Source organism: Lagopus muta, chromosome 7 (assembly GCF_023343835.1).
Source record: "Lagopus muta isolate bLagMut1 chromosome 7, bLagMut1 primary, whole genome shotgun sequence".
Lineage (NCBI taxonomy): Eukaryota > Metazoa > Chordata > Aves > Galliformes > Phasianidae > Lagopus > Lagopus muta.
The window spans coordinates 37720405-37747172 of NC_064439.1; the positions used below are offsets into that span (position 1 = coordinate 37720405).

Sequence of the window (26768 nt, forward strand, 5' to 3'; positions counted from 1 at the left end):
CCATGCTTTTGTAAGCATACTGACCATGCCTTCCTTTCAGATGCATACGAATATTTCTAGCATGTTAAAAACCTTCTGAGTGCATTAAGAGCAGTATACAGGCTACATAGGCAAACATCAGTGCATTTTAAAAAGTTCTTAAAGCTGTAATCCTATAATTCCGAAATACAGTTGTACCATTGCTAATTACGGGCCACAAGTTTCACATTGAATTTGCAAGGCTTCTCAGGCTTGCTTTGTCTGAACACCTCTTGATCTGCTTACACCTTTATTTTACTTGGTGTACCCATGACTTCTTTAACTGACCAGGTGTGTTTCTCTGTTTGATCAATAATTCATTGATAATGAAGAAATAGCAAAGATATAAAAGCTTGTTAGTGGTAAATCCTAGAATGAGGAGGAAGGAGACATCAGTATGAATATCATGTTCCTCCTGGCATGGGGCTCAGATGTTGACAGCTCATAGTAACATCCCCAACAGGATTAAACCACTGAAACACAGAAGCAGTGAGAGGGTGGCAGAACCCCCTCAAAATGAGAAGATAAGAAACTTTTGCAAAGCAATTTTACCTGAATTCTTATTCATTTTTTCTTTTTCTGTACCAGCTTTAGATTAACAATGATTCTTGAGTTAGATTGCTAAGATTTCAACTGTAGAAATAAAAAAAATCGTGATGCTCTCTCTCTCTGTATATACATATCTCTACACAAACATATAAAAATGTTCTACTGCCTCTTTCCATAAACAAGATCTTGAGCGTAGCAGACTACCGATTTCATTGCTGAGACAAACTCCCAACACCATCTGTATTTGTGTAACATACCAATGGACATGGAGGCAGACAAAAGATGGTACTGTAGCTAATGATACATTGAAGTTCTGAGCAAAACTGAGTAAGTCCAATTGCAGAATAAGTCAAGGAACATGTTGTAGTTGGTGAAATTAAAAACATACTGGAGCTGCTTTGAAACTAGGAAAAGGTTAGGGCAAAACATGGCAGTTTTGTTCAATCAAGGAATCAAAATTCTAATAGATGCAAGTTTTCAGTTTCACAGGGAATTTGAGGACTCAGATGTCAAATATTTGTAAATGAGTAGTTTCTTGTTGTGGACCTCACCGTCTACTGTTGAGAACAGCAGAATAAAGAGGATTTGAATAATTAAGCTTCCTTCAAAGTTAAGAAACAAAATGACTCAGAAGACTTTTTGTTTCCAATTGCTGTTTTTGTAGTCAAATTGAACAACGTAACATTCAGATCTGAAGATTTTAAATGCAAATTCATGGCTACTTCATACAGTCAGAATGAAAATTCTCAAGTGGTTTTCTCCTTTCACCTCTCCTGAGATTCCTAATTGCCAGTTCTTCCCAAAAGCAGGCTAGAATTTCCCACAAATTACAGACATGGTAGAAATGTGTATATTATTGAGTTTGAGAAAGTCGACACAAAGAGTTCCTTGGTTTTAACAGTGAGTGTGATTGGCCTTTCTTCTTTAATTAGCATAATTCTGTAAGTCCATGAGCTAGTTGCCAAATTGCTTGTACTTCTGTAAGTTACAGTGTCTGTAAGAAATACAATCTTTTACATATGTTATTTTGTGACTGTTACCAGGAATTCCCATATGGAATAAAACTCATTATTTTATGTACTGTCAACATTTGATTATTCAGGAATATGACAGAGGACTGAGAAATGAGTCAGATAGAGCAAAAGATACGTAAATCAGGCTGCATGACATTCTGAGAATGCATTCTCCTGAGAATGAATTTGCAATTAGATGACTAGAAAAAGAAGGCAAAAGCATGAACAATAGAAAGCAGAACACTACATAATCACAGGTACTTCACTGCAGCCAAGAAAATGGAAGGATATGCCTGTATAAGCTACATTGTAGATTAACTCACAAATAACCAAAAGTTAGCTGTGTACAATTAGTACAGTGCCCTCAACACTGTTAGCAGCAAGAGTCATGGAACATTTTTCAAGTAGTTAAATAATTACAGCTACACCTGTTTTTTCTCATTTTTGCACAGGTCACATTAAAGATTAAAGCATACAAGAAAATAAAAGATATACACTTTGAAGGACACAAGTTATGCATTGGATTGGAACCTGAGAGCCGTAAGTCACGCTCTCAAATTTTTCTGCTGATAATGGGCAACTTGTATTTGTTTTTTGTTTTTCCCTAAATATGCTATATGTGTATTTTCTATACAGAATTTAGCCATACAGAAATTATTCATGGCAAAACTGCTCGTTACTTCGCAAACAACATAAAATACAACGTGCCCTGATTATCAGCAGAAAATATCTATTTATTAAAGCCATTAAGTAATTAATAGCTAACACAAATAAATTTCTTTGGCAGTTAATTGCCCTTTTTTTGTTGTTGTTTTCAAACTAAAACAAAAGTGCCAGTATTAGAGATACATGGGTTAGAATTCAGTGACACGCATCTCATGTATATTATTTTAAGGGCCTTAAAGAGAGATCAAGACGAATAAAAATTCTCTGAACTGCTTGCTGTTCTTTGCAGGTAGCATTGCATCACAAATACAATGTACTAAGAAAATCTCATTTGCAGTGTATATATGGTTTAAATCTAATGATGCACACATATTTCATTTTCACAAAATTATGCCCAAACAATATCTGTAAATTCTTATTTATAAGAAAATGTCACAAGAGAATAGGAATTCACAAACTAGCCAAAATAGGCAGTATTCTTTGTATTTACCATCACTAAATTACTTCTATAGTTCTTCATGAATATTTGTTTTTAAGAAATCCCCATTTCCAGTTTGGAAGCAATCAAATGATTCATTTCAGCACTATTCAGAGCAATATAATAACCATGTGTGTTCATTTAGCAACACTGACCCTTGATAGCATTGGTGGTACGCACAGTGATACACAGGGTCAAGTGAGATGCATTATACCATTTTAATGCAGCCATTTTCCTTATCATTACACCAATTTGTCCAAACTGTTGGTTTTAAAATCAGTAACAGCACAAGATCAAAGAGTGGTTAATAGCTGTAGGTTTGTGAGAAGTTGAGAGAAAGCATTCTTGTCTCAAAGACTGTTCAGTGACCCACCTGAGACCATGATCAAGCTGGAAAGAGGAAATAGTGTGGTTGAGTGACCAGAAAGAATTGACTCTCGGCTGATGTTTGCAGGTCAGGCTGACTTCTAGAGTTGTTTTAGAGAAAGTGACTACCATGCAGTCAGTATTCATGCCCAACAGCCTGCCAGGTGGCAGACACCTGATTGCTACATGATCACTGCAGATCACCCTGTGTGGGGATCATGAGCTGCTGTCCCAAGCAACCAGAGGCGCACAAGAGCAGAACAAAGAGGATAAAAACCTGAAGAGTTCAGAAGTAGAATGGGTACCCTCTCCAAGAAACTTGCAGACATACAGGTCAACAAAATGTTGCTGACTGACCTGCAGCTACACTACAGGCCAATACGGCACCACTGGACCCATGATGGTGACCCACTCACTAGAATTTCTCTCTTTACCATTTCTAATCTCCCCACCTTCCCATCATTCCTTAACTGCTTAGAATTTGTAATAAACCAATTGGACAACATTTGACCCTGCTTTTGTCTTAATCTTGATCTGGTATATATATACATATATCCCGAACCATCTCCAATAACTGGAATGAGACAAAGTTAGATAATTGAAGAAGCACAGAATTGTTGAAGTAAAAAAATCAGCTCTTTTCTATGGTAGCCAGCATGTCAATTCAGTTGCAACCAGGGGAAAAAAATATGAACTCCACTGAAAGCATAGAGAAGATCAAAGATTCTCTGCTTTCATTTGTCATGGCAGGTCCAGCTGTATACACCACACATCCACATCCAGTCTTGTTATTTGGAAGAAGCTTCTGTTCTGCTGACCACTATCTAGTTCTCTATCTTTAACAGTTAAAAATGAACACAAATTTGCTTCAACGTTAACAGCACTCCAAATATACCAAAAGAAACAAATGGGAGTCATTCTGTTTCTAAAGAAAAATTATTTCATAAAGTATGAATGAATGCTATACTACCACACATATCTTGACAAAAATTTAACAATGCTAATTCAAAACACGCTTGGAATAAGATCCAGAGAATTTCTAGTGCATTCATTACATTCTGACAATTTAACATTTTCAGACCTTTTAATGGTAACATTGCTAGAAGTGCACCATCTACAGCAAATAAAATTATTTTGAAAACACTAACTGGTGGTATCTTGTATGTCTTGGTCAGGCAAAACATCCAAGTACTTTCTTACATCAAAATATAAAGGAGTTTGCCTTAGCTTTCTAAAGATACATTAAAAAAACAGGGGAAATCATACCATGGCTATCTTCAGATTTGCCAGGTAGAAAATGACTGGTTTTGAGGATACCAAGACTAAAAACATTCTTTTTCATTTTGGCCTAGATACTGCATATACAATGTTTAATTTTTGTCATTAAAACAGATGACGTATAGAAGTTACTGGCTAAAAGTAGACATAAAGAATATAATTTAAAGTTGAGGTCTGTGTTCAGTAAGATGTGGTGATGAAGTAGTAGGCATGGCACACTGTCACCATCAATCACTGACTATATTAGGTGGCACTCTCCTTCAGACAGGCATAAGGAGATACACTCATAAAAAGAGATTAGAATAAGCTGTGCCAGTAGCTACAGGGAGAAAAGAAAGTAGGAGATAATTAAAGGACGTGCAATGGTGGTAATTACTAAAATGAGAATATTTGACTGAAGACAAAACTGTCTTTTCTCCTTTATATTAACCATTCCACAAGGACTGCATATGCTATTTTCCTTCTTCAGAACACTTTTATCTGTATCTTCACCATAGAATATATCATGACCAACTTTGCCTTTTTAATTTGATTTCTAAAGCAGCATTTAATATACCTTTGCTATCACAACTACACTATTAGGTAAGTGGAAATACAGTACCTGATGACTTTCTACACATCATGTATATGAAAAGAGGGACATTTTTCTCAGCTTCACAATTTGGAATGTTGAAGTCATTCATTATAGGTGAAATAATACTCTTGAATTGATAGGAAATTAATGCTAGTTAGCAATTGATAGTTACAGACAAACACTGGAACAGGAAGGACAGAGGATGACTTTTCACCCTTTAAGAGTGCAGAACATCCCTCTGTATTTAACTACTCACTGGTTGTTATATGATGAATATAATGTTAATCATTTTCAACAGAACTAAGTCACCAAGTGTCTTCTGGTTATTTTCAACAGTTATGATTGCCACTGCAGAGAAAAGCATTTCTACTTTATAGCATTCTTTACTTAACTGTAGACAACAACAACAGCAAAGTTTCTCCACTACTGCAGTGAGATATTTTTATCTCATCTGATATATAGTGAATAAATGTTGAAATTCTCAAAGTGCTTTTAAGTACTACAGTTTTGATTAGCAGCAAAGCATGTATTTAATTTAGTCTGCTAATAATTGAATGTATATATGAAATGTATCTATACAAAATATGCCTGACTAACATATAATAAACACAGTTTCAAACAGCAATAAAAACAATATTTTTAAAAATAACAACATTCAGGTGCTACACCAACTGCTATTTACATGTCATACTGGCATTAGAATTTGCCTCTATCCAATTGTAAGCAGAAAATAATTCTAAATATTAAAATCACACTGATGATGTTTAATCCGTTCTTAATTCTCATGCAGGGAGTCTACATATATTTTCTGTCTGGTGATATTAGAAAGCTTTTTTTCTTTCCGTAGAAGACATAGTGGACATGAATAAGGCTACAGGCTTTGAACTAGTATTCCAGAAACTATGCAAGAACTATTTTTAATAAGTATATAAAAATAGGAGATATGTACTTCTGGGAGTTGTGCTTTTCTCCTAATGTATAAACCTGGAAGCATTTTTCCCAGTGTTCTTTGTAAAGTGCTTATGCTGTAAACAAAGCTAAAGTTACAAGTATAATCTTGAAAAATCATGAGGTTTCTTGAAGACTTTCAACATTGAAATCCCTTCAGGTTGATGTTTGATGAGCAAAACTCTGCTCTTCGGAAATCAGAAGCATCAGCTGAAATACAGGCAGTTTGTCTTCACTGGAAACAGTTCTGAACCTTTTGATCAGAATTATGAGTTCTCTTCTTTTGCTGGATAGTTCTTTATTGGATAGTAAAAATACCTGGGGGGAAAAAATATTGGTAGTTAGTATGTGTGGGAAAAATTCCTTGCTATTCAGTCACCTGGCCTGGGATCAACCTTTGCCCTGTCAGCAGAAAGCTATCATGCTGTGACTATAATGCACAAGCCAGGAAATCTCAGAAGTCTTCCAAATCAATGTTTTAATTCAGAGTTTAGAGCAGAATTTGTTGCAGAAATCTGGACAAAATTTTATCACTTATACTATACACAGGGAATTGGTTTGCCTAATGATACTTCTGACTCAAAATTTATGGATTTGTCTGTACTGCACACAAATAGAATTAAAGTAGCATGCTGCAGTGGTCTCCCACAGCTAATCAATGAGGCCTGAGTACAACATACTGCACTTGTGGGCGAACTTTTACTTATGCTGCTGATGTAATGTCTCCATTTGAGCTTGCCTTCCTTCCTACATGTTTGTTTTCTAGGCCTATGATTCCAACCACCTTTCTTAGCTGCAAACCATTCTCTTCACCTGGTCAGTACCAATCACTGATTTTTCCTTCCACATAGCAGTATCTCTTCCAGGATTCCTACATTTTGTCTTCTGCTTTTCTTGACTCTGTACTGGATTTATCCGCTTCTCTTTTTGCAGTCTTTACCTCATCAGTTTCTACTTCTCATTTCTTTGCTCAGATATTACCTAATGATCAGGTTGACTCTCTGTTCTGATGTCTAGGCTCAATCTTATAGCATTTCTGTGATCAGTCAAAACTAGTGTTCAGCATGTACATACTGTGATTTTTTTCTCAAAATTACACTTGGTTACACTGGCTCAAATGTCTAAGAGAATGGTGAAATCCTGACAAAAGAGGTACGTTCATGGCCAAACTCAAAATCTTTGTTCTAATTCACAGCTTAATAAAGAAAATGACACTGGATTATTTTTATTATTTTTATCATAAGCAAGAAGTGTGGGGCAAAGCTTCACATTTTTAATGCCTTCATCCAGTGCTTTAAAGCTAAAGTCTTTCAGTTCCTTCAGTAGTACAGATATCTATAGATATAAAACTCCATGGAAACATGGAAAACTCAGGAGATCACAGTGTTTTTACAGGTAGAAAATTCCAGAAAGACAAACAGCCTTTTCCATAATTTTCAGATAATTAGTCTTAAGTAGAAGGTTTGAAATTGAATTTAAAAATGAGCTGACACTTTGCTGAGATCTCAGAATTATCTTAAGGATTATCATGAAGATCTGACTCCCACTTATCTGTAAGTGGAAATTCTACTAGCAAAAAAGGCAGTCTTTAAGGGCAAGTGACACAACTACAGTGTTTAGTGGAACGCTGTAACAGTTACTAACCCTACTGACATTCCAGAACAGCTTTCGTTGTATACTACACTGCTATATCAAAACAACAATTTGTGTAACAGTCTTCTCCCACCAAAGATATCTTGATGCTGTTAAAAAGGTTTTATCTTTGTATGAATGTGATTTTTAAACACTGAGATCAGTCAAGCCTTCTGTCAGTCAGAAAGCTTTCAGATCATCCCACACTTAAGAATAGAAGCCAGTCGCTAAAACTCCTTTCATTTGCATCTTGCTGCAACACGGAAAAGTATTCCATTCTTCTCAGCTAAACTGCCCCAGCTGGACCAAATCATCAAACAAATGGACAAAAAACAAAGAGGGTATGACTTTGTACCCTGTAAGAGTGCAGAACATCCCTCTGTATTTAACTACTCACTGGTTGTTATATGATGAATATAATGTTAATCATTTTCAACAGTTTGCAGAACTAAGTCACCAAGTGTCTTCTGGTTATTTTCAACAGTTATGATTGCCACTGCAGAGAAAAGCATTTCTACTTTATAGCATTCTTTACTTAACTGTAGACAACAACATTTTCTCCGCTACTGCAGTGAGATATTTTTAACAAAAAATATTCAAACAAAACAAAGGATAATTCCCCTTCGCTTCTACTCAAAGCGTGTAGTTTATAAGAGTTCTAGCACAAGAATGACTCCAGATTACAATGAGTTTTCTGAGTCTCTGTGAGTAACTGCCTTTTTATTTGATGTTACTGAGCAGGATTTATCTATGCTCTATACAAGAATTCTGCCAAGCAGATATCTCACAGACAAAAATAAATAAGTCCCAAGGTAAATATTTTTCCTTAAGCTATAGAAAGACCCACTGCAGAAGCAAGAGCAAACCCTTATTAAGTCTGTGATGACAGATGCTTCTAACAATAAGCTCATATATGTATGTCTGAGAGCTCAGAGCATATGATCTCTGCAAGAGATCAGAGCCATCTGCCTAGCGTTGAAAACAGTCATTCCCACAGTCCAAAGGCTGGCAGATAGCTTCATAAACTTTTTCTACACAGTATGGACTTCAGATATTTTCACTGTTTGGAGACCACTTGATTTGGGAATTCATCACTGAACTGTATCAATGAGCCAATACATAACAGCAATCCAAAATTCTATAATAGCTGAGACTCAACTCCTTTGCTTTTTCAATGAAAGGACTAAAATGCCCCTTCTTACCTGCCTTATTACTAAAGAGAATTTTCAACATATTGAGTGAAGTGAGATGTTCTGTATCAATGACAGTGATACCATAGGATCTATTTTGATACCATAGGATCTACTATTTTGGTACTTACACCAGATGGATACCTGGCTCACTTCCCTGTTCCACCCAGCACAATCTCATAAATTACAACCAGGTTCTAAATGTAAGTTATTTATACACAGAAGACCTGGTACTATCCAACTCCAGTAGTCTTGATGCTAACTACTAGAACCATAAACAGTTTCTGTTACAGCACTTATAGTGCTGGTTCACCAAAAAATGGTCTGAAATAAAGATCTTGGACTGACTTACTATCCAGATGGGTAACTGTCTTTTATTTTAATATTATCAGAAAAAGAAAATCTTCCCGTGTCATTAGGAATTGCCCATTCTTGAAGCGATAGAAACATTTGTGAAATTCTTCAAAGATCCAGTTAGTAGTAACTATTTCAGCTTCGCCATTTGATTTTGACACGTGCAACTGCTAATATCCTAGCATTTAAGGTATATTTTTTTTTCAGTTTATGAGTCAGTATGTCTTTAAAGCTTCACTGACCATTATCATTGGCATTTCTCTTGTATCTTCTCTTTTGAGTCTAGTCAATACTGATTCAGCTGTAATTAGTCAATAAAATTTATTTCTCTAGCAATGAGAAGTTTATGTCTAGCAAATGCAGTGTGACTACTGCCATGTGCAATGATGAACTCTATCCAGTAAGTGTCTTTAATTCATCTCTTGCCCACATATTTTGTTGTCATTGGAACACTCTCTATTCACCAGTGTGACAAGAATTAATTACCGCCTTATCCTAAGAGTTGGATGGAATTATGATTCCATGTTTTCACGCTGCGTCCTTTCCTAATTTTTATAGAACCTGTGATTTGGTAAAGGTAGGCCAATACTGCCTCTTAGTGGAAGGATAGCTCGCTTAAAAGATGTAGTCTTTGGGAACGGCTGCATACTTACAGTGCCTGGCAGACCTACAGGGGGTTACATCAAGGACTTGTACAGATACAGATGTTTAAAATAAAGTAAAATAAAATAAAATAAAATAAAATAAAATAAAATAAAATAAAATAAAATAAAACAAAATAAAAATGACCACTGAGCTTTTGCTTTTTTACCACACTGGAGAGAAGTGCAAGCCAACAGATTGCTGGTACAACTCTAAGAAACATTACTGGTAAAACAATCTTACGTTTGGTTTATGAGACATAGTAAGTAAGAATCAATGTGGACAATCATTCAGAAGAAAACAACAGAAAATGTAAGGCAACATTAACTGAAAGTGGAATAAAACTTAGCAGAAGATGTTAAGTCTCCCAGATATCACAAAATTAAAAAAAATCACTTTAGATTTCAGGAGTGCTGGAGCTATATACTTTCATCTACTGGCTAGTTTGGTCTGTTCTAGAACATTAAAAATATTAACTAAGCTAAATACTAATTTGAATTCTCTAATAATGATGAGCCACAATTAAACAGATATATTAATGTTGAAGAATAAATAGAAGACAGTGAGAATTTGTAGCTAGTAAAAGAGCCAGTAATGCATTTTTATTTTCAGCCTATGAACACCTATGAACCATAGCTGCAATACAAATGAAGATGCTTCAAACAGGCAAAATTCAGAATTCCTGAGTTACATTATCCTCCTGTGAGAAATACCTTGAGCTATTCTTTGAGTAGTTAAAAATGTATAGCAATCATTAGAAGGAGATTTGACAGCGTTCTTCTTTATGAAATAGCTCTAAGTACATTAATGGTTATTTTTCTAATTCTAAAACCTCAATAAAAATGCCAAAGATTGCACTGAACAAAGGCATGAAATTTTAACTGACAACCTATTAATGCATGCACCTAATTATGGAAGCATTTTTCTTCTACTCTTACTTGTTTTGCAGCTGTTTTTGTCTTACAAAATTAATGCTGAAACATTTTTCTCGTAAGTAGACTTGCTATATCATCTGAGCTATATCACTCAGTTGAACCCAACCACTGTCTCAGACCACTGCTATTTTTATTTATTTATTTATAACAAATCTTTTTTCATATAATTGAGTTACTGCTTGGATTAAGTTATTAATTGCAATTGATTAAAAATAGATTTCCCCATCAATTTGGGTATTACATGTCTACTCTAACATGAATGAAAGTTTGAAAATAGTATTTCTTTTCATAGTTACAAAAGAACTCGCAAACAAGAAGTAGCCTACTCCAGGTGCAGTACAATATTAAATCAAGATAGAAAATAAGAAAGAATGGCACAAAGGGTGTGAATAGAATAATTTTGAAACGCAACCTTTTTTATGCATGTTTATGGAATTTCTGTACAAGTAACATCATCGGAGTGCTGAGTAATTTTAGGACATTACTGATAAATGGGCACAAGTTGATTATTCAAGATAAAGCTGATGGCCATTATCCTCAGCTGGTCATTAATTCCCATGAAATGACTGGTATTGAGATAGTAATTACTATTATAATGAAACTGGGGAGAAAAAAAAAAAAGCATGACATTTTTCTTATGAACCTGCCTCATTTTCTAAAGAATTAATGTTTTTTTCATCACTCAATCAAGTTGCCTGAATCATTTTTAACTCTTTATACAGTTTATTAATCTTACTACAGTCTTCATGTCACTGACCCCAGGTGAAATTTTGTATTCCATCATATATTCCGTGAATTCTGGGATCAGAGCAAGGGGCAACAATGATGGGAAAGAAATATTATACATCTCCACCTAGAATTAGTAAGAATATGTCATAAAGCCATTTATTCTAAATCTTATAGTAAAATATAAAAGCATGTTGATACACAGCAGCTGTAGAAGTTTTTGTTCCAAAGCAGAATTCTTGTAGGTTTGAAACACTAACACTGTCAAATTAAATTGCCCAGCAATCATGACAGAAATTGGCCCTAAAAAGAGGAAACAAGCCTTAAAAATTTTACAAATGAAGTCAGTGGTGTTCTGAAATGTCTTCTGTGGAATCTTGAGCCTTATCATAGAATCACAGAATGATTTGGGTTGCAAAGGCCTTGAAGATCATCTAGTCCAATCTTCTTGCCAGCAGACCAACAAGCCAAAAGCCCCATCCAACCTGGCCTTGAACCAGGGATGGGGCACCTATGGCATCTCTGGGCAACCTGCACTTCCATTTCAGTACCTTCCACTCTCAAAGTGAAAAATTTCTTCATTATTTCTAATCTATATCTACCCTCTTTCAGTTTAAAATCATTACCACCATTACCACTTGTCTTATTACTACATGCCTTTGTAAAAAGTCAGTCTCCAGCTTTCTTGTAGGTCCCCTTTAAGTACTGGAAAGTCACCACATCTCCCCAGAGATGTTATAGGATAAATTTTGTCTTGCTGGATGGTTTAAATTCTTTGGAGAATTTGAGGCAAATCCTGATGACACACAACAGCTAGCCAAATAAATCTTTCAGCACTCAGTCTCAGCTATTGAGACTGGATCGCTTGGTTACTTGGACAGAGTATGAGATGAAAAAAAAGTGCTGAAAGCTCTTAATGGCATGGAGTGAAGCATATTTTAGAATACATGATAAATCTTCTGGAGAAAGAGATAGATATTCTTGACAGCCAAAGTCAAAGCATGGTGTGTCAAATTTCTGAAAGAGAGGGAAAAATACTAATTTATTTGGGAGCAGGACATTAAATGAAGGAAGACTGAAATAACAGTGACAGGGGAACTAAATGTTATTATGCATCACAGCAGATAATAGAATTTGACAGTATAGTGAAAAATCTAGAGTGTATTGTTACTGGTGATGGATCAACAATTGAGTTGCAGTGTAGTTATTGTGTATCTGCCAGCCAAAGCCAGAACACACTAGAGTGACCCATGTGCAATGGAGGAGGTCAAAGTCTATGCAACTCCATTTACACACAGATATTAACAACTGTAAGCAAGGAAAAAAAAAAAAGGAAAAAAAAAAAGATCAAATTAGACAATATACTTCTAAATTTCTAAATAATTTTCATTTCATTGCTTTATGTTAATCCAAAATCAGTTTGGGCTTTGCTACAGGTTTTGTGAACAAAGTACAAATCAGCACTGAGTGGATAGCATGTTATCAGTACTGCTGAAGAAGTTGCATGACTTGGGGAAAGACAATGTGAAGAAGGATGCTAAGCTTACACCAGACTTCTTCCCCAGCCAGTGTGTATGTGTGGAAATATATTTCCTGCTCTTTTTCCCTTGTAGGATAAACATCACATAAGGAAAAGAACCTACACTATGCTGCTAACATGAGTGGCAATGAAGAATGTTCTCATATGTTTCCTCTAAAACAAAACTTCAAAAAATGCACAAATATGTCTTAAGATTCTAAAGAACAGCTACTCTGTGGGGAATTGCAACATAGCAAGAAAATAAGCAGTCCTGAATAAATGCTGTCACCAGAAAAAAAACAATGTTAATTACCGCGTTGCTGTTACTCTCATGTGGCACTCCTGTATTACACATGGCAAGTACTAGAATGTTTTCCTGTAAACTTTAACTGTCCTTTACATTTCCATTAATAGGTATCTTATTTTTATAGAAATTCATGTAAATACTCATGCCCATATTCAGTACACACCTGCTTCTGTTACAGCAAATTGCAATAATATCCTTTCTGCCAGCCTGTAACTTAAATGCCTTTTCAACACATTTCTACATTTACATTAAGTCCTGCTGGATCTCAGTGTTAAAAGTGACCTGCTTTTCCATCATTTTTTCATTGATCGTATAATATTCAATATTTTTTCTACTGCCCCAAATATTGGGAGCATCTGATTGGAACAAAAATGTTCAATATCTGAGAACATTAAGAAACAAATTCATTACACATCATGGTCGCAAAAGTGATTTTGCAATGCAAGTGTACTCTGGGAGTTTAAAGACCAAATTATTATTTTATTTAGGGAGTTCTGAATCACGATTTTGCAGTACTTACAGATGCAGCTGCAAGACATTTGTAAGCTGGAATTCCAATATAGTGAGTAGGCTATAGAAATACTTAGAGTAACATCTGAAACTTCTTAAGCTGGAGTCTATAAATAGTTTCACATTGAAAAAAAATAGCAGATGTAACAAAGAACTGAAAAATATCACTGACGCATCAGGACCTACAGATTCTTGAAATACCTTTGGATCTGGGGTAATTTTTTAATTATTATTATTTAAAACAAACTAACAAAAAGACTAACTGCAATATTGTGGGCATGTTCATTACTGAAAACACAAGGAACAGACTTGGTGGAAGCACTGAACTTCTTTTCTACTAAAGAATACAGGCTAGCAGGTAAGAGAATAAGAAATGCTTAGTTTATGGACAGCATGGAAATTTTTCAAATACTCTCTATTCTTGTGTTCCTCAAAGGGTTCTTGCAGCAAAGACTTACTATGCCTCGTTTCAAATACCTCAGTTTTTTTCCATCCTCTACACTTCTGCACTAGCAATCACTTTTTCTGCTTTCCATGTTTACTAAGCAGGCCAACTTCATCCTTTCAACCCCGTAATGTTAGAATATACCCCTACTAAACATAAATCTCCTAAAATGAAACTTTTCTTCATCTATGGCTTTAATAGGAAAAATTTGATGAGACTGCTGTCAAGCTTGTAGCACTCTATTGCCTGAGTGAAGAAAACTGATGCAGCTAAAAGAGGTTAGATTAATTATACCCATACCAAGTCTTCCTGTCTGCGCATCCAAGTATTATTATGATGTATCGCACTAAGCTCCAATTGAAATGACAATCATTTAAACAGGCAGATGATACATTTATGTGTAACACATCATAATTAAATATTTTTTAATTTGAATATTCAAACTCACCTGTTCGGAGAGAAATTGTAATAACCACTTTCCTCTAGAACCTCCTCAATTAAGGTCTGCAAGTTAAAAGAAATTCATTTCAATAAATTACCTTAATTATAAGCCATAAAATACATTAGTACATACATATAAAGCTTACCTGTAACTGCTCATATGTCATCCCTTCTGCTATTTCAGAAGTGCCAGCAATACCTTAAAGTAAGAGGCAAGTAATGTTATACTCCTGGGGTTTATGTTATTTTATCAGTTTCTTAGCAATTCTTGATAATCTAGAATGACACAGGATGTTTGTTAATTTTGGTTATCAGCAGTTTATTTCATTGACTGTAATGACTCCTTGCAAAAGCAGGAGGGATTCCATGGCATGATGTGGACATTTGAGTCGCAAGATATTTCCACATTATAAGAGTCTCAATTGATGAAAAATAGTGATTTCTTTTAACTGTTTAATACAAAAGAACACAGCAACTTAACATTATTTTCCACTTACAGTTTAAAGTGAGAAGGGCACATAGCCAGCAGTAAATTCTGATGAAAGTATTATTTACAGATTAGGAGATTAAAAAATTACCAACATTGAATGTCTCATCAATTTGTATAGTTGTCTCTGGGAAAAAAAAACAAACTTTACATTTTAAGTCAATGTTAGGGGTTCATTTCTTATCCAAATGTCACCCTCGACACCTAGGATTATTCTTATTTTTTGCATTAAGCCTAGAAATTACCAGTTTCAAGACAAAGGCCAGCAAAACCAAGGTTTCTCACCATTCTTTCTGGAATTATAGTTTTTAACTTTACTGTGTCCTCTAGTGCATTCATAGCTATATGTTTTTCTGGATTTAGAAGAATGGAAATGGCACAAATGATTAAATGCAGCTGCGCATTTCTCTTAGGTTCCTTCAATACATTCTTTGCACTGTTGAGGTATATGACAGAACATGTCTCTGAACTAGAGATTGTAGTTCCTCAACATAGTTGCTTCCAGTTATAGTAGTTTTGACTAAAAACGGAGTTCATAATTTGCCACTGAGTATTTCTAGTCCAAATTACATTTGATTCTATTTATTTTCTAAAATACATGTATACGCTTTACACTGTGTAGATATAGTAATATAGAATCATAGAATTGTTCGAGATGGAAGGGACCCTTAAATGTCATTTAATACAACTCCCCTGCAATGAACAGAGACACCTACAGCTACATCAGGTTGCTCAGGCTGCTCAGAGCCCCATCCAGCCTGACTTTGAATGTTTCCAAGCAATGGGGCTTCCACCACCTCTCTGGGCAACCTGTTCCAGTGTCTCACCATCCTTACTGTAAAAAACTTCTTCCTCATGTCCAATCTAAATCTCCCGTCTTTAAGTTTGAAACCATTTCCCCTTGTTCTGTCACAACAGATCCTGCTAAAGAGTCTGTCTCCTTCTTTCTCAGAGACCCCCTTTAGATACTGAGAGGCCACGATTGGGTCCTCCCAAAGCCGTCTCTTCTCCAGACTGAACAGCCTCAGCTCTCAGCCTGTCCTCTCAGGGGAGGCATTCCATCCCTAAAATTTCTGAACCATATCTTTTATTAGAAAAATACATGCCACTACAGAGGTTTTGTTTCTTTACCTTTTCTGTCTTCTGGAACTAACATGTTGCCAGAAGATGAGAGAAGTACCATATGCCAATCTGCTGTAAAAAAGTTGGTATCAATCAATTCAGGAGAACCTTGGAGCAGCTGGGGGAAAGGAAAAAGAAATAAAAGATAAAAGCAAAGGACACCTAAAATCTCCACTCTTCCTGAGACTTCTGTAAAACAGTCCAGCCTTCCCTACATAAATCTCTGATTGGCAGTCTGCCTTTTTCTGTTTCCTACACAACCAGAAGTCAAAAAAGATTTCAACACATTTTAGCTTCATGAAACAGTAGTGAACACAAGTACAAATGTTCTACCTTCTTCTCTCCAGAGTCATCCAGTGAACACTGCAAGCTCCCAACCTGCACGTTGCATAAAACACTGAGTCGCCTCCAAACTGTATTACTGTTATCCAACATAGCTGTAGTGGTGATTATGGTAAAATTCTCAAAATGTGCTTATGTATAAATACTTATTTGCTCTTACTGACTCAAAATACGTGCCACTTCCTCACACTTATCAATTCCCTATCATTCTCTTTTTGCTGTTTTCTATTTTCTTTGAGATAGAAATGCTCAGAATTACATCCAGTATTTCTAACACCTTCAATTTACTACCATTCACTTTATAAATACTTCATTTCTTCCATTTTCCTCAGTTATAAGCACAGTAGTTTTGAAGTTAAAATCTTTACAGCTGAGAGAATTTGTAAAATTGAAAATTAGATTAAATGTTATAATAAACATTTCCTTTACATATCATCCTTTTGGGCACCCTTTCCTGGCAACACCCACTCAGTAACAAATTAATAGAAAACATTTTGTTAGACTCAGTGTTAAGGTTAAAACATAAGAATCAATTAATGTAAATGCAGGTTGATTTACAGAACAGCAACTGATAGCTCAAAGAAGCATCTTTAATTATCTTGGGGTGAGAGTCAGTCCATCCATAGCAAACAGTGACTCAGAAGATTGCACAATCCATTGTGGATAGGTGACAACCAGACTGGGTTAGATGTGTTGTATTATGTCTCATATCTGAAAAGGATGTTAAGCAATTGTCCTTGTCATCAAATTCTCTATACACTAATTAACAACTGATTTGTCATCAATTCAAAAATGAAATAGCTTCCATCTCCCACAAAACACAGAAGCTGAGAATGTGGCTTTTGAAACCTCTCCTGACTGTGTCTTCTCCAGAGATTTAAAAAGAACATTTAGAAATTCTGATGTTACTCATTAGCTCTTTCCCAGCTTTTTCCAGTGCTACTGGAAAACATGAAGGCATGGTTCTTCAGTCACGCCATTCTTGCAAATCTGTAGCATTTTTAAACTGATGATACTACACTCATGCTGACACGCTATACCACAGTAGGACATTCTGTATTTTGGACACAATGGATGATTTATGCTTTCTCAAAATTCATAGTTTGAGAGGGAAGTCATGCCAAAATATCAATAATAGTAGCAATCTAATTATAAATGAAGAAGAGCTTACAAAAACTAAAAGCTTACAAAATATGTTTCAGCTTTTGCCATTAAAAAGTTTATTTCTTCTTCCTTTTCCCTTTTTGAACTCTGATGAGATAAATTTTGTTTTGCAGGGCCTATCGTTTACAATATGTGTTCTACTGATCAGAGATAAACTTGAAATCATTATGTAGCAACTGCTTACTTAAGAGAGCTCCATGTTTTCCCAATAAAGGATATGCTAAAATTCCTTTGAAAAAATGCAATTATTACACTCATATTCTTGTGATATTAATACTGATAGCTTAATTCAAATAGAAGAAGAGATGACAAATAGTAATTAGTATACTGCACCTTTTTCATTTCTGATTTCAGATTACAAGGATTGCTCTGCTGACTGAAGAGGGACTTCTTGAATCTCTCAATGACTCTCCTTTTCAAGTTGCACTGCAAAGCTGGAGGAAGCTACATGACACAGAGAAACAGATGTTTTCACCACCCAATTACACTTCCCATAAACTGCTAATCAGCAGTACCATTACTGAGAAAGTAGCTACAGTGCAAGAAGAAACATTAATGCTTAATAGCCTGGTAATAGGCAACAGTACAAAACCTGATTTAAATATATATTAAAATAATTCTCCTTAGATCGTTGATTCTGTTAGGCTTGGCAGATTATACAACTTAGTCCTTCTGGACTCAGAGGTAAGAGCCATTATATTAAGCGTAGTATAATTAATGCCAGATTTGCTTCCTTGATCTTTGAGATTTCAAAATAATTTTTATGCTCCAACAGTAATGCTGGAGCTTCAATAGCTTCAGCTGTTGGTCACTGCAGTCATATTGATAGTCACATCTGTCACCGATCCACTTGATCACCATTCCATACTATGCGCTAGTCTTTGGAGAAAATCTCCTGTTTCTCCATAGTTTATCTTCAGACAGTGTTTGTAAAACAATAATTTTCTGTCATTTAGTATACACTTTATAATCACTATCACTGATGTAAATTCACATAGTGCCACTCCATCGAATTCAGCAAGTTATTTAATTACATAAGAAATCTTTGGCCCTTGATTCACATTCAAAGCGCTGTCACAGCGTAAATTACAAAGAAAGACTCTTTTGCTTCTGAAACAAACTACTGTTCTTAGATAGTTATAAATTTGGAACGTTACATTGGCCTCACAGGAGCCACTCCTAATTTCCTCTGGCAAACCACAGACTGAGTTTAAATTCTAAAACTTCATCAGACAGCTGGCTGCATACAGTTTTCTGTTGCAGATGAATATTACTGTCTTTTCAGGCCGATATATGAGGGGAAGAACATGATGAAAAAGAAATGGCTGCGAGATACTCTATAGACTACATACCACTGCAATAAACCATGTGCAGTTAATGTACCATGGCAATGCTGGGACATTCTGAGGCAACAGTGGTAAAGGACTAGTTCACTGCAGGAAAAAATCAGCAGTGCTCTATGCTGTCTGTTCAATTTTAGCTTTTGTTTTAAGGAAATCAGATGCCAGATCAGTTAAAAAAAAATTAAAAGGCTGACGATTTACATTGTGCTTTTTTAAAAGCTTTCTCTTAAATTATTTTCCAACAGATCAGTCTGGCTCTTGTTCCCATGGAAACTGGACTGGGAAGGCTGCTTTGATTGCCAAGAACTAACAGCAAAGAACTCTGCCTTGTAAAGTTCAGTTTCAAATTGTCAGCTGAAATATGTAATTGGGAGTTGTAGAAACAACTATGTATTATAAAAAATATTCCACCTTATATCTGCAAGAATCTAAGCATTCAAAAAGCCATTGCACAAAGGAACAAGTAGAGATTTGGATCCTGGTACCCCTACCTTCTAACTCTGAGATCAACTGTTGCTGAAAGGTGCTACCACTGCCTCAGTGGCCAATCTAGATAGAGAGCCTTTGAGTTACTCTTAGTTCTCAGTTACAAGAACTGGCATTGACGAGTAGGACACTAGAGAAAATCTTCTTCACGATAGAGGGTAAGTTCACTAATATGCATCGGGCACAAACGAGTAAGATAGTAATACAATAATATAGCACATAAAGTCTGAACTGCCTCATTTCAGTTAGCAGGAAATGGGCTTACTATTGCAATAACTTATGCCAAATCCAGTTATTTTAAATTACCATTTTTTCTTTGTTATAATAATTTATTTCCTGTTATCTCTTTCAATAGATCTGACAGTTTGAAGAAAACACTCAAGACATGTCCAATGCATCTAATTTCAGTTATGCTATTATGTTTTAAACAAGTTTGGCTCAGCAATCTGAAATGCCCTGAGGTGATAAACATCACTTCCAAATACAAACCATTCATTTTACAAAGTAAGAAGATGTTTATTTATGAACAGCATATTTTGCAAGTAACTGAATGACAATCATCTTTCTGGCAAACAAAAGTCTTCAATCACATTTTTAACTGAGAGCTCAATTCAGATTTATACCAGCTCCTTTTTTGTTTCGGAATCAGCATGAAATAACTTTAACATTCTATCATTATTAAACATTCAAACAATTTTAAAATAAGTCTGAAACTTGAAAAAATACATACTGACATATTAAAATATTTAAAATTCAATATTTAGGGTAGTAAATCTAGTGTAATATTTCTTAAGAAATTATTACCACATACTGATAATAGAAATTATTATTTAGAAAATACGACTATAAAGGAAAGAATTTTATGTACTCTTCATGTCAGTGTGCAGCATTGTCACCTGAAATGTTCATATTGCTGACATGACAGAATGTTATAAAAATAAATCACCGTACAATCCATTTTTCTGAGGGGAACCAATGAATTTTTTTCATGACTCAATTATTGCCATCCTCCACACACTAATATTTGAGGTTAGTCTTCATTTAAATGATGTATTTTTAAAACATCCTGCCATCTGCAAAAATGTCAAGTTCTGTTGTTTTTAACGAACAGCAACTAAATTAGCAGCACTTTGACAACAGCAAATAACTGAAATGGATAGAATGTCAGAAGCAACAGTAATGCATACTTGAGTGATGAAGATAATTTTGTGCAGCTGAATAAGAATCTGCTGAACAGGGTCACTGATCTGACGCACTTTCCTTTGTGATACAGCAATTCCTGCCGATGCTGTAGATGACAACACTAAAATCAGGACAGCTCATTTTACTGCCTTTACATATTAATAGTGAGCACTGTTTAAAACCTGCAAATTTAAATACTGAGTTTTTATGCATGACCTAGTGGCGTTAGGAACAACAAGAACAAAAAAGAGTAATCTGAAAAATTAAAAGTTTAGATAATGGAATTAATAATGGGTTTCAAAGGAAATCCCTAACTCTGATTCATTACACTAAAATTTACTTTATCTAAAAAAAAAACTATATATATATTAACATACCTCTCTAATGATAAAAGTTTTTCTATATTTATTCATAAGGGAATCTAAAGATACTATAAACATAAATTATTTTAACAAAATGATCTTTCTCTATGGAATAAAACACTTTTTTTTAAAAAAAAAAAAAGTAATTTGATGTCATGAAATTAATTCCACTTTTACCACTAAGAATTCAATTATATCTTATATCTAACTTGGAGAATATTAAAATCTATTTTCAAATTGCCTTGTAGTGTTGTGTTTTGTTTTATCACAGCTAATTCTTGTTTCCAGTGCCTAGCAGTAGCTTGTTTTGACAGAAAGATGTAGAAAATTTGCAAGAAGCTATGAATTTTCTGTGTCTTCTCTGTATTGCATCAGAAAGTTAGCACTTTCTTTTCTTTGTCAGAAATTCCTCCCCATGAGAGATAACCCTACCAAAAGAAGAAATAAGAATATACCAACGGAGATTGCTGGCTTTTTTAAAAGGATACAGTAACAAGAATGAAAATTCCACTGAGGGGGAGAAATACTAAAATTAATTAGTCCATCACTGAACTACTACCATTTCTTCCTGTTGAATTTCTTTTTCCATTGACTCCTCTAAAAAGAGTCAGAAGGGAGACATTCACAGGTTGAAGTTTTTAGGGACTAACCAGATCTGAGTCGAAGCCTGCCACAAACTACAGAAGTATGTACAATATAATTCTCCATGACAAAGAGGCACTTCTGGTATGATCAAGAAGACAGGGACTTCTTGTCAGATTTTTTGTTGCAATGCCTTTTGGCAGACAGGCTGAGAGAGGCATTACAGTTCTGCATTTTTTCTGGTCCCTTCCTAACCACCAAAAAGAGAAAGAGAGCATTTCCCTTGAGCTACTTAAAGAATTTAGCTTCATTTTTCAGCTAGGTAATGGTGAGAGCTATGTTGTAACAATCTAATACATGACATGCCACAAATAGAACAATTTTTTCTTTAGTTCTATTCATCTCATTTTCAGCAATCTGCCAACTGTTTTACCAATAACAGATTAAGTTCTCACAGCAATAGCATGGTCTTGTCATTACAGTCTTGGAATCTTCTGTTCTTGTTAGGACACCGATAAAAACTTATTTCCTCAACACATTACCTTTTTCACTGGTTCCTATCTTGTGGTATTTGACTTCTTTGTTGCTACTGGCTTGTGTTTAAAAAAAAAAAAAAAAAATCAAATAAATCAGTCCCCTTTCTTTTACATCTCTAAGATGCTTTTTTTTTTTTCCTAGGAAAATCTGCTTAATATGAGAATAGAAATGGCTGAGCAGAACAGAACAGAATATGTATTTTCTCTGATCTTCAGTGGATAGAGCTTTGTTCCTTTTCTAGTATGCCAGCAACAATTGGACTTAGTGGTCTCAGTGGACCAATTTCTATACCTATAACACCTATAATGACTATGTGTTTCAAAGTCAGCTAGAGTCCTCAGTTTAGCTAAGAAATTCAGGAGTTTCCATAAAGTCATTTATTTTGGGCTACTCTACAGAAGTTGTTTTGTTGTTTTTAAATAAAGAACAGCATTATTTGGGCAATGAAAAAAAGTGCTTGTGAATAGGCTGATCACAACTTAAACAATGCTTCTAAGAGCATGACAATAACAAAACTTAAAGTACATTGGAGAATTCCAATAAATCAATATATTTATTTGAACTTTCATTTAACAAGAAAGTAGATTTTATTTAAAATATATCTAGATCCAGAAGCAAAGGCAACAGGTTAGACCTTATGTAAGTTGTGTTGTTTTACTCAGGAAGAAAATATTACTGACAAAAGATATCAAAACTGCTTAAATTACCCACAGGACTAAAATCATTAGCAAAAGCTAATGTGTTTGTCTCTAGATCATTATAGCTCTGATGGATTATGGTGGGATAGTTGGTTTGAAGTGTGTGTTGTTATTATAACAGCACTCATCAGTAAACAGTACTGAAAAGTGCTAAAAGTGGAGGACAAATTTTGATTTGTACTCTGCAATGAAAATTCCTAATGCAACTTCTACATCAAAAAGCTGTGAAATAGAAGTTAGCATGCACATGCAGTACTGTTTTCATAAAGATCAATATTCCAGCTACTCAAAATAATTTTATTTCAACTATTATTTAATTCAGAGAATATTGAGTACTACAAAGTCAGAGCTTACCAACTTACAGTATCTGAAGCTTCTCAGTATGAAAGAAAAGTATCATAATTGCAAAATTTGTTTCATCAATGTTGATGGATAAATACAGGATAATTTACAAGGGTTCTAATAAATGTTCCTTTCATTAAAAAAAAAAATCCAATTGCATTTAGAAGAAGCAGAGCCAGGTTAACAAACATTAAAATGAAGTCACACTAATGTAGTATTAAAATTTACTTAAAATTTCCATAACAATTTTTCAGACAACATATTTTCACCTGGAATGTCTCTGCTTTTCTATCCTTTTAAAACCCTCATATTAGATAATATTATATTTTTTCTTATTGTAAAGAACTACAAATGGAAGACTACAGGACAGCCACCTTGTCTCTGATCTTAGTGCACGCCTTGTGCATGAGTAGAGACAGTTTCAGGAGTAAAGGCTCTTTCAGAATGAGATGAAGTGGAAGTGAATTTGAAGAAATATAAGAGTAGATATTATATAAGCAACAGAAAAACAAATTTTAAAAATTGGGAATTATTAAGTTTAATTTCAGTTATAATTTTATTTTATTGTAAGTGTAAAATTACCTGGTCGTAGTCTTGATCCCAGGCCTTCAATACAGTCTCTATTATTAAAATAGAACAAAAGAGGGACAAAGAAAAAAAAAAAAACACCAACAACACAAAACAAAGAAGAATTCAGAGCAAAACTGTTGTAGTTATGCTGGGCATTAGAGGCTATAGAGGAAATATTAATATTTGCTGGATCTTTCTCATGTTTCCTCTAAACAAAGTCTACCCCATTTCACTAGTTTTTGACTGTTCATTCAGAACTCAAATAAAGTTTACTCTACTTGTCCCAAGTAGCTTGACTTACAAAGTATATAAAGTATAGAAAATACATATATTATTTTCCTATTATATTAGACATATTTATTTTCCTATAGAATATATAATAATAAAATTTTCAAGAAGCTATGAAGAAAGATATGGTGTTGCTAATGTTTAAAAAGGGGCAGAGATGGAGAAAAAATAAAGGTAGTTGCTTCAGCACTCAGGCACTTGAAGGTTGCCACTACTGATTATAACAGGACAAAAACTGGAAAGCTGGTGAGTGATAAGTGACCAACTGGATGGTCATGTTCCTAGCAAGAACATCTTTGAAAGCAAAAATAAAGCGATAGGAAAAGCACAGCTAGAAAAAGGGTGCACAGATGATGATAGGGTTGAAGGTAAAGGTATAGAAATGTACCTTGTAAACGTGTTCTTGAAGGGCAATTGAGTGACTAGAATGTATGCAGTGCAACAGTGATATTGATTGCATGACAGTCCTATGAACTCAAGCATCAATTTAAGCAGACTACTCAGTGGCAAAGATTATATCTTAGAGATGTAAAGGCAGAACAGCTAGATAAATATATTAATATATATCCTTATACATATTATTTTTATATATTCTTATGTAAATATATTCTTGAAGGCAAGAAGTCTGAGAGACATGCAGGTTAAAGCAGAGGCTCAGATCTCAAGGTATTATTGGTCAGGATAGGTAGAACTAGAAGCATGGACAAATTTCCTTGTAGTTATACAGAACTCAACTGTAAGCTTCACGGTCAAAAAAAAGATCTTACAGAGATGAGCTTACAGAGATGAGCTATGATATAAAGCTAATTTCATTATTTGTAGCATGATTTTGCAGGTATGAATAAGTATATGCAAAGAAAAGATGCAGAATTAAGAAGACAGCAGATTAGGTGATAAAGCCATGTGCAATCCTTGGAAAGGTCCTTAAAAATAGCTTAAAAAAACAGGAGAATAGAGTCAGAAAAACACTGTTTTAAGAAGATTAATTTTAGATTAAGTGCCAGTGGTAAATAGCAGATAAAGAAAACACACCCTGATTTGGAAGAGGTTATTAAGTAGCTTAGTAAGAAATGTTTAGTAATATTTTTAAAGTACAACTGGGCCTACAGAAACGGGAAAGGGATAAATGCAGTTATCATAAGGAAGTTAAAAGTTAAAAAGAAAACAATCAGGAGGTTTTTTTGCATGTGAAAGAAAAACAGTAATTAAGCTATAAGGAACAGAATCTATGGATTAGGACAAAGACACCAGAAAAAATAATGAGTGGTAAAGAATGCATCTGAGGCATTTCTGAACTAATTACATCAGGAGAAGAAAGATCTTTGCAGGGAGAATGGGAGTGGCCATACAATATTTTGTTTTGTTTCATTTATGTTTTGGAAGCAATGAGCAGGACTACAGAATTCCAAAAAATTAAGTTTGTATAGAAGGTCTACATGAAATCAAAGGGATGTGATATTATTTGACAATATCAAACATGTAAACACAATTTTGCATGGAAAAAACAGCTGTGAAAAGATTCAAAACCAGAATTTTCTAATCAACTTATATCATTTTAATGATGATGTAGCAATGTCCACTTATAAAACTCCATCAGTTTAATGCCAGTCCTTAAATTATTCACATAAAGTTTCTGTGCGCAAACATGTTCAGGGTCTTAAAGCACTCTATAAATATCGTAGGCTGATACAAAATGAAGTTGTAACAATGAATAAGGAATTGTTTAATGGAGGTAATTGTGCAGCTTTTCTGTTGTGAATTTACTGACTGTAACTGATCATAACAATGACAATTTATATAATCTATATTAAAATTATAAATAGTACGTACCTAACCTGAGGTTGTCTTTCAGAAGTACCAAGGTTTTGTTTTATGATACCTGAAACGAATGCATAAATATTGTCTCTGCATTCAAAAATAATTATATATATCTAAGATAATTCTTTCTATTTCTCAGATATGCTTTGAAAATAACTTTTAAAAATCAGGGGTAGACAAACTAAATTCACATTTGCTGTTTGAGGTGTCAAAAATGAGCTTGTGTTTTACTTCCAACCCTACATACTGCCTAAAAATGTGAAAAAGGTGAGTAGTATTTGGTGAAATTGATTATTTATGCACTTGGAAAGTATTGTCTTAAAGCAAGCATTTTTCTTAAGCTACCATCTTAAGCCTGAGACTTAAAACATTGCTACAAAACCATTTATTTGACACTAATTTTGACATGAGGCCACTCTATCCTACATGGTATCTCACTTTGAAAGGGGAGGAATAAATACATGCTTAAATCAAAAGATATTTCATCTGGCCAAAGGTCTAACTAGAAAATGAGGAAATTTATTTTTCCCATACAATCAATAATTTTCAATACAAATCCCCACCTTCTTGACTACATAAGATGTTCTTCCACACTAATAATATCACAAGCATTCCTATAAAACAAGAATAGTGCCACCTAGTCATTCAAATGTAGCTTAAAAGGCAAAAGATAACAAACTTCTTACACTATTTTACTTTCTGTTGGTATTACTACTACAGTCATTAGTTCTAGAACAATAATAGCTTTCAGAGAGCAAATATTTCTGAGAATCTTAAACCTTCTTGTGTTCAATCACATTTTCAGATGTGAACTGAAATATAAATCTTCTATTTTTCCTACTTACCTGAGATGC

General features: G+C 34.5%; 1 protein-coding gene across 1 annotated transcript in view; it reads right to left on the reverse strand.

Annotated features, from left to right (window-relative positions):
- Positions 1–2672: 2672 nt before the first annotated feature.
- NEK10 (NIMA related kinase 10) overlaps positions 2673–26768 on the reverse strand; it is an 87041-nt gene continuing 62945 nt past the window's right edge. The window contains exons 29-36 of the mRNA XM_048951392.1: positions 25927–25975; positions 23821–23858; positions 20723–20823; positions 18040–18150; positions 16210–16318; positions 14738–14790; positions 14599–14654; positions 2673–6208 (exon numbers count right to left, since the gene is read on the reverse strand). Coding sequence (XP_048807349.1) covers positions 6157–6208; positions 14599–14654; positions 14738–14790; positions 16210–16318; positions 18040–18150; positions 20723–20823; positions 23821–23858; positions 25927–25975 — 569 coding nt within the window. The 3' untranslated portion in view covers positions 2673–6156. The remainder of the gene's footprint in view (positions 6209–14598; positions 14655–14737; positions 14791–16209; positions 16319–18039; positions 18151–20722; positions 20824–23820; positions 23859–25926; positions 25976–26768) is intronic.